The 10,071-nt window shown below is 37.4% G+C and overlaps 1 protein-coding gene across 1 annotated transcript; it reads left to right on the top strand.

The window, feature by feature from the left end:
• Positions 1-280: 280 nt before the first annotated feature.
• Positions 281-4,311, top strand: LOC134813311 (calcium/calmodulin-dependent protein kinase type II subunit delta-like; the record flags this gene model as incomplete). Its single annotated transcript, XM_063821008.1, is given in 6 exon segments — positions 281-382; positions 1,829-1,871; positions 2,318-2,405; positions 2,537-2,634; positions 2,830-2,938; positions 3,159-4,311. Coding segments are annotated over 6 exon segments (540 nt in total), but the record flags the coding sequence as incomplete, so codon positions are not given.
• Positions 4,312-10,071: the final 5,760 nt, after the last annotated feature.

Raw genomic sequence — 10,071 nt, 5'->3', positions numbered from 1 at the left:
CTAGAGTGTAAGATTTATTTTATTCACTGGGTTGAAGTGTCGTTATTTGATAAGCCAATAATTTATGTGATATATCCATAATATAAAGTTGGGATTTTTATCCATAAATCCCAGCTAAATTGAACTGATTGTCATTTACATTTTACACATATTTATTTCAAACAACTTAACACTTATCATTATCAAGAACGATGCAAAGCACAATTTTAACCCAACAAACCACGTGGACTCAAAATCACGTGACAGTTCCAAGATCAGGTGATCATTGTACCAATTTTAGGAAGTGGAAACGCCGCCCCCAGCCGTCGTAGTAGCCCCCAGCACCGTCACTCGGTCTGCTATGAACTTTTTCACTCAACAGTTCGGCAATTCACAGTCCAAGGTAATTACCACACGCGTGTGACTGCTCAGTGCTCAAGTGTGAAATGTAACACTGCTCAATTGTGCCATGTAACACTGCTCAATTGTGACATGTAACACTGCTCAATTGTGACATGTAACACTGCTCAAGTGTGACATGTAACACTGCTCAAGTGTGACATGTAACACTGCTTAAGTGTGAAATGTAACACTGTTCAAGTGTGACATGTAACACTGCTCAAGTGTGACATGTAACACTGCTCAAGTGTGACATGTAACACTGCTCAAGTGTGACATGTAACACTGCTCAAGTGTGACATGTAACACTGCTCAAGTGTGACATGTAACACTGCTTAAGTGTGAAATGTAACACTGCTCGAGTGTGACATGTAACACTGCTCAAGTGTGACATGTAACACTGCTCGAGTGTGACATACTCTCTGCATGAAATGTAGCACGCTTGCCCCCTCGCTAAGCTCCTCGTTTTTTCCTTGTCAGATCCCGCCTGCACGCTTAATACTGTTGTTATGCTCCTGGGTTTCATTATTTTCTGGTTCTAGAAGTTTCTAGAAATGCTAGACATTTCTAAAAGCTCTAGTTCCATGAATCAAGCTGATGTAAGTGTTTATGTGTTTGCTACCAGCCAAATGGTCCAATATTCTTTTTTATCTCGTAGTTTTGCTATTGCAGCTCATCATATGTATTTTAGCAAATTTTGTTTTATCATAATCGAAGTTATCCAAATTTATCAGCCGGATTTATTTGGCAAAAATTAGAGAAAGATAAGCAAATATTGAACCTGAAATTCCCAATTCGGCTGCTTACTCTTGACAGGCACGTAGCCAGGGTGCCTCACTCTTGACAGGCACGTAGCCAGGGTGCCTCACTCTTGACAGGCACGTAGCCAGGGTGCCTCACTCTTGAATTACTTGGGGTGGCCGCTAACGTTGGCTAACCTAAAATACTGATAAACCACGTCGACCCAACGGTCAACCTAATAATCTATTTTTCTCAACGTTTTTGACGATGAACATCAAAAGTTCTAGAAGAAAAACCACTGCTTTTTTGGGGGAAAAAACCGGTATCAGCATTTTATCACTTTTTATTCTGTGTGCATCCAATTTTAAATTATTGTCTCTGGAAAAATTCTGAATTTATCTTCAAACAATGGAGATGTTAATTAGTTAGTGTTTTCTGTTTAATTCATCTAATAATTGGTTTGAGCATTGCGCATTTTTGTAAAATGTTTAATGCATCCTAATCTGCTTGACCATCATGTTTTCAGCACATTTATGTTCATCGTTGGTTATTGCTTGATTACTTCCTGGGAAAATATTTAGTGACAAACTCAGTCTCGACACTTCCAATCGTCAATATGTCACGATTTAAATTATTTCTTGAGCTGTCGGAGAAGCATTTGTCAGGATACCTTTATTTTTCTTCAGAAAAGTCACTTAAATTATCTCAGGTTGTTCAGATAAGTCAGCCGCCCATATTCGAAGACGTCGACGGTAAGATCATTTTAAAAAGCGAATCACACACTTTTTGGCCCAGTCAATTGGATTGCATGGATTTCGTAATTAATTAAAATTTGGCCATAAAATGTCCCATCATACAAAATATAACCAACATTAATTACATATTTAACTTAAACAATCTTGGCATGGCCAGAGAAATGTTGTTAACCGCTGTAAGTGGTCTCACAGTGGCCTATAATAATAGCTGGTAATTACTTTGACTCTGGTGTCGTGTAGAAATGCAGGCTGGTTCCCAGGCCTGCAAATAAATTGGTGTCAGTAATTCAATGATACTGGGATAAAGAGGCGTATGATTTCCAGATTTCTGTTGTTCAATTTTGGGCTTGGCACTTAATTGGCACTTAATTGCCAATTAAGCTGTGAAGCTCAGCTGGTATGCTCATATTTTCTCATCAATTTCAACTTCAAATTGGTTGCAGAGGCGGTGTTGTTGACGAAGAAAGAGGTCCTCTCAAAAGTCCATTCTCTCCTTTATTACATCTGTGTTGGGGATCTTGATGCTTATCAGTGAGTTAGGAGCTTATTATCAGGAACATTCGAAACTAGAGACTAATTAATCAACCTTAAATCAAACTGAATAAAATTGATTGGAATATCTAATGTGAGTTTTATTCAATATATTTAATAACCATTATCAGAGAGATGGTGTTACCTACTATGACCTGTTTTGAACCTGAAACAAAAGGGCAGCTTATTGAGGGGACGCAGTTTCATCAGTTCATGTTTGAGAACTCCAGTAAGTCTACTAATTCATTCCCTATAATTGCAGTTATTTGAGCGGATGATGATTTAGTTTGAACACTTTATGTAGCGTTATTCCCTTTAAAAGTACTATGTATAATAATCAATCACAGCTCAAACGAGTGAACTTACAAAATGTGAATATGATAAAAACCGCCCCAATATAATATAACTAGAAATTTCCCCACAGAACGGGACAGACCAAAAGTAAATTGCACGATGATAGCGCCGCACGTGCAACTGCTCGGAGCTGACGCTGCTGTTGTCAGCTATATTCGTCTAGTCCAGTGCACAAACAGGTAAGCTGAGCGATTTATCATAATTAACTAGTTTTTAGAGAAAATTAGTGCAGATTATATGATATTGTTAGTTGCTCCACCAAGAACTAATCTACAGATGTTTAAAATCATGCTAATGTTTCATGAACAACCTTGACCTTGCATTTTTAATAACCCTTTAAAATGTTAATTACAATTTATAAAAACAAACGAACCTATAAAATATTTCCTTGTGTTTCAGTACAACTAACATGACGACAACAGAACGCTGGAGTGAAACAAGAGTACTACACAAAGTGAGCGACACATGGAAACTAGCTCACTGTCATAGGAGTCAATGAGAATGTTGTTAAGGGACACCCACTGACCATCTAGGTCATTGAGATCAGTATTAAGATAAACTAACGAATGTCACACTTGTTTATCATTATTTGGGATCAAATACGACAATTATCATTTGACTTCATCACTATATACTGGATTAAACTGAAAATGGCAAATAGTTAATTTTGACCATATTAACGATTATATTTCACAGGTAAACAATATACTGGTTATCATTTTATTTCATTATGCCCAGATTGTAAGATGTATCATAAGTTGACGGTTTTATCAGCTAGGAATAGGATGTAATTTAGTTTTACCATTTACTCAGTTTTTGAAAATGTACAATTTAACCTGGTTTGATGCATCTAATTTATCGTTTTGTTGTTGTTGCATATTGTTAGCATCTATGGTAGCTTGTCAATTGTATAGAGTTTCATTGGTGTGTAATCCGAATTATAAATATCATTAACATTAATTGTTTACTTTTATTTTAATTTATCCTTGTATGATACAACTATTATTGACCACGCAGCTGTGAATCTTAACTAATTAAAGTAGCTGAATAGGTCGCATATTTTTGCGGTTTTAAATGGCGCATTTCAATTCTCCGCTATTTAATCTGGGTTTTTATTTTTCTTTATTTATTTGATGCCACGTTTAAGTTCTTACTCAAAGTTAAACTTATTAATGTGGAAAAAATCTTGATTTTTCAGTTAATTCTTATCAGCATATTCTTGACTCAATAATGAATAACACGGACCACCGTTTGTTATCACGATCAAGTTTTTCAAATTCCATTCCTTTTTGGATGACGAACTTACCGTGATAAAATATTTATTCTTAGCATGATTTAAACTTATTAAAGTTACCGGTTACATATCTTCACGAACTATTATTTCAGGTTATAATAGGAATATTTATTTTTGCAATCGTCTTAAATGATTTAACTTCAATATTTCTTCTCTCACATCATTGTTACATATCATTTTGAATGGAATTGTATGATGTATTGCATGTTAATATAATACGATAACAAAATTTTGTGTTATTTTAAAATTAGATGAAATAATATCGTTTTATTATATATTTGGGTGGGAATAATGTACATGTTAGACAGAAATTAATTTAAGGGTTAAGACGACCTGGTCACTATACGGTCTGAAAATAACTGCGAAATAACTTTCGTGTTTTGATGAATAAGGTCAAAGTGAGAATTGTAAATTATAATTTCATCGCATAATTACCACGTCAACCTCTAATTTAATAATAATTAATTCCAGAAAACCTTGCATGAAATGAAACTTACTTGATCGCGCTCAGACTGCCAAAAAAGCGCTTATTATGTATTAGGCGATTATTATTGCAGAATATAGAAAATAATAATTGTGGAAACTTGCCTATAACTAACAAGTTTGCATGGTGATGTCTTGCTACACGACACGTTGTATACCTTTCGTGCACGCCGGCCTTTTGCGGCCTTTCGCGCTTAACGGGTGATACTCGTTGAATATCTGTTCCATATCCAGGACCGCGTCGACGAATCCAACTCGGCGCGCGTCCTGGTAGGTTATAAACCTACAATTTCGCGCGCAATCAAAAGGGGTTGCAGCGTGTGTCAACTTCAAATGTCATAATTCTGCATCACTACTACGTCATTGTATAGACAGCAATACAAACATGATCTCCAAAATCGGTAACTTAAGTATTCCATACCTGAATTTAGTAATTATATTTCTGTTTATATCATATGAGCAGTTATGAATTGCATTGTAGCGCGACCAGAGCCCTCTCGCTTGCAGTAGCGCGCGACCGCCGTGAAACAAGCGCGTCACACAGTACGCGTATACACATGGCTATGTGAACATCTGAATACCTTTGCCCTGTGTGGTATTTTATTTTACTACGACATATTTTCCCTGAACTCAAATTATTTAAGTTATATAGCAGTTTTATAACGTTGATGCAAAACAAGAATGCTAGTTTGCGTGGCGCGCGTCGAAGCCGCAAAGTCTTCAAATATTTACAATTTATTGTTAATAAAATGCTTGTTTACATTTACAATTACTGGGCCGCGCTCAGCCTGTCATTCCGCCTAATTCTCTATATTAATGAACATAATAGTAATACATAATAGCCTGGGGTCCCCAGGTAACATTTACAATTGACAGATGATATTTTTACACATTTTTTCGAAGAAGTTTTTAAATGAAACAAATTTTTAAGTGAAGAAGCACGTACCGTTTTCTTTTCTAGGCAAGTGCTAACAAGTAGCTCGCACCGGGTCAATCCATATTTAACAATGAACACATTTACAAACATACCATGACTGATGACCAAATTGCACGTATCCTGCAAATATAGCGAAGCGCGCGCCTCCGATATTTGGGATATACGAAACATGTATCAATATAACTGGGTCCCCAGGTATAAAATATAATATATAAAAAACATAAATATATATATCCTTTTATATATTATGCAAAATATTATGCAAATCACTCGGAACACTTTAAAAAACGATCAGACCTTCATAGCAATTTTTGGAAAGTGGATTGAGTGACATGCTGAGCGCCGCTTGGTAAATTTTGTTATACGTTGTATGACCCGCTGCGCACGAGTGCGCGGCTCACCTATATTGTAAGTTAAACGACAATGGGTGTCACGACGTGATACAAGGTAAGTTTGAATAAAACACAAAATTATATTCACGCCGCGCATATTTTTATTGTTTGTTCATCTATACATCTTTTTATTTAATCGAGCGCTTCGCCTGCGGTTATTTTTTAAAATTGTATTTGTAAGTGCCAAGATAAAATTTATTAGCGTTTAATCTTATTTGAATATTTTACAGAATACAACCCATTAAACGTGCTTCTTCTAGAAATTTATTTTCTTGGGGCTTTGTGGAAAATCATTTGTAGAGAAGCGGTAAAGCCTTTAACGGGTGATACTCGTAAAATATCTGTTCCATATATTGGAACCGTCGACGAGTCCAACTCGGCGCGCGTCCTGGTAGGTTGTAAATCTACAATAAAGCCTTAACCATCAAGGGGGACTAAATAAGAAGACTGGAAGCCTAGTAAATGACCTTCCATTTTACATAAGCTCTTGAAGAAATAAACTTTCTATGAAGAAATTCCTTAAATACTACCGGGTCCTTTAAACATTATATACATACAATGAAATCGAGTGTTGCAGTTGGCAGAGCAGAATACATTAGGCAGCTGAAATGGACCCTTGCATATTGCCACCAATATCGAGCGTATTAAATCACTCTACAGTCGATTTTCGAGATTGTTCTAAAAGGGCCCCCGACAGTTTAGTTGAATCCAACTTTAATTGACGATGTCAATTCATGGCAGCTCGGCGCGGCACAGTAGCGCCTCTCGCCGATCTAGCCAGTAGTAGCCAACAAAATCCAACTTCAATCGATGTAATTTTGGACGTTGATTCCGAATCACCCCCATGAGATAGGGTTAAAATGCTCCCATGACGAGATATTGGCGAAAATTGTCTTTTCTTAATTGCTAAGGAGGCTCTTAAAGTTAGTCCTTTGTGCAGCCTCTCATGATGATGAAGATACTAGTCTCCTGAGAAGCAATTTCGGCAGCTTCTGTGGAAGTCTGTAACCCCATGTTTTCCTTAAGCATGGTTGTTTTACAGACTCTAGAAACCTGCTAGAGCTTACGATCCTTCCCCACAATAAGGGGCCATAATTGTTTCAATTATGTAACTGTTTAGAATTATTATTATTATTAATATTATTATTACGATCCTTTGACGGAGCTTTCTTGGTGAGTTACTTTCTCTCCGTCAAGCGTTTCTGTTTTTTTTAACTCTTTGAAGAAGTATTGTGAGTTATTCAGATTGGCTAGAGTTATTATTTGGTCAGAGTTATTTTTTGGTCAGTACTCAGTGATTTATTATTGAAGCTTGTAATTACAATAACTAATGCTCCAATAAATACTTTAATTAATTGTTTGTTCCGTTATTCTTTTTCCTTCCTCTTTTCCTTGTCATCCCCTTTAGTTTTAATATTCTTGCTATAAATGGCTACAGCTAACACTATTAATGCTAAGTACCAAACAACAAGTGGGAGGTGGATCGTTGGTATACCATTAAATCGATTTAACACCGCAATTCCAGTCGCAAGCCTGGGACCACTACTAGCATAGTCACAACATCTACAAAGCTGCCATATAGCCTGACTGACAATTTTCTCGACTGACTGACAATGTTTCTTCTTTTCCCCATTTAGAATACAAAGATTAGTACATTTTAGCTTATGATTAATATTATATTTTTACCTATAGTTTACCTAGATTACTATACATTGATATAGATCATTTTAGCTTGGTTTAGACGATATTACTTTGGTTTTACTGCCAAACCCACAAATAGTCTCTTCTGAAAATTATGGGATAACTCCCCCAGAGGCGGCTCTTGGGAGGTGGCTGGCAGTTTTGTTGCGTGTCCAATCGACGGACTGGGGAGGGGAGGGGGTGGGGGGACTTCAACTTGGGGCCGGCCCAAGCTCCCTCCAAACTACCGATTGCATCACACACAGGGCCTCATGTATGTAATGTGTTACACTTCACAGGCAACAGCAAACAAAAACAAAAACTTACAGTATGGGTGAAACAAGACACCACACGTGTACGATCTCAGCCGCGCAGTATCATAACAGTCGATAGTTCAAATTGCAAGGTGTCCTGGACGAGCAAATCATATAGATTACCTGTAGTGGGATGCGCTTGATGTGCTTTGTACCGTTTACAATTAACTATATGTTAAAACTGCGCGGCTTAGTCGTCCAAACATAGGATTGGACAACCAACAACACAAAATTTCACAAAGATCATGCGTGCGATTTCATTCAAACGTTTGAGTGAATAAAGAGCATCGTATTGCGATAAGTTATTTCCGAACAGTATTACCAATTACTATTTCTATTTTTTAACACCAGCCACCAGATGGGCCCTCAATAGCCGCCTCTGAACTCCCCTTAATATTTCTCGCTTCATGGGGTACTCATGATATTCATTGTACAATGTACATACAATGCCCTACATGTGTATTGAATGGTATCCTTGGCAGATCAAAGATATTTTAGCAGCTTCCCCTTTTAGATTAAATCTCTAACTCTCTAACACGGATTTTCCCAACTTCCAGCCAAGTTGACCACAGGAGTTAGTGCTAGATTAAATAATCCTCTGGGTATTAGTGCAAAAGTTGAGGTAGATCCATGAGCAATGAGCACTCAACAACTATGATGACGAACTATCTCGCTATCCTGTCTGTCAAAGAATTTATTGTCGTAGTGTGCACTCTGCATAGGTGGCTCAGGGGCTTGTGTAGTGCTGCTCCCCCAACCGCCAGAGGTTATTTGCCGATAACTGCTTACAATACCACAGCAGAAAGCTAATTAATTAAATAAATCATTCTAATGTAAGGCAGGATTTCAAATGTTACATTGCAGCTAGAACTTACCATCCATATTATGCTAGCACATGCCCACATGTTTTACACACAACACACTGGGCCTGTGCCCTATGTTATGTGTAACAGGCGACAAGTGTAACAAAATCGACAGGTGTAACAAAAACGGAAACTTATAAAATGAGTGAAATAGGACACCACAGGTGTACAATCTCAGCCGCGCAGTATGATAGCAGATAGTTCAAATCACATGGTCGCCAAAGGGTCCTGGAAGCCCTTGATTGTATAAATTTCCAGTATGTAACATGATTTCACAAAGATCCTGTATGCGCTTACATTCAAATGTTTGAGTAAAATAACAATTGCTTTATATTGCAATCTCTCTCTCTTGGTTACAGTCAACAGACGCTGGCCTCCTGCAGTAAGCAGGAAGCCTTCTCGCTGTGCCCTCAGAGTGCAACTCCCGCTAGCTGCACGCCAGGACTCCCAAAGTTTATAGATAATCATAAACAAATCGATATCTACGCAGTACGCAACAGACCCCTGGAGTCTTGAAGCTGTCACTACCTGGCTCAGAGCAAACCCACTTCTGTTGTAGTACTTCTGCGCAATATTTCCAAATACTTTTCTTTTCCAAGCACCAGATAACGCCCGGACGCCCTCAACAGCGGCCTCTGCACTTTTGGGACTGATAGTGCTAGCAGTTCTCTTCAAGCAAGTTGCAAAGCAAATTATTAAGGTGGTAAATATACCATGTTACAAGATTTATTTTAAAACATGTTGCCCTATCCGAATGATGAAAGATACACCTTGAGAGACTTGTCTAGAAGGATGAAATGCGCTTATAGGGTCAGTTTGAATAGATATCATAAAGTAGATACACTTTCGTTCACTAGGAATTTATGTGGATTCAGTTAAGCTTTATCCCTGAAATCTTCTACAGTGAGCATAAATTATACAGTACACACATTTTGCCCACAATAAAGGACATGGTTGTTTCAGTTATGTAACTGTATAGATTCATTATTATTAGAAGAACTTCATGTGAAGGATTACTTAAAGGTCCGCATTTTTTGAGCTGAGACGATCCCTTACAGGATCGTCTGGAGGAGAGAGTACTCCTTTAAGCTGAGGGGTGGACTCTCTTGTGTAGAGAAGCATCTTTGCTGAAAGGAACTCTTGTGGAGCAAGAAAATTGTCATAAATAAGTTATGTACTGTAAAATTTATTGAGTTTTGATTTTAGTTTATTTTTAATAATAATCTAATGAAGAATTTGCACAACCCTTATCTGCTATTAGAGAAGTGTTAATAGTAGGCACAAATAGTAAATACAAGGCAAAACGAGATGACTCATCCACTTAATTAATTTTAACCTGGCTGCCTATC

This window comes from Bolinopsis microptera, chromosome 3 (assembly GCF_026151205.1).
Source record: "Bolinopsis microptera isolate Bmic1 chromosome 3, MBARI_Bmic_1.0, whole genome shotgun sequence".
Classification (NCBI taxonomy): domain Eukaryota; kingdom Metazoa; phylum Ctenophora; class Tentaculata; order Lobata; family Bolinopsidae; genus Bolinopsis; species Bolinopsis microptera.
This window is presented reverse-complemented; position numbering and strand designations above follow the sequence as displayed.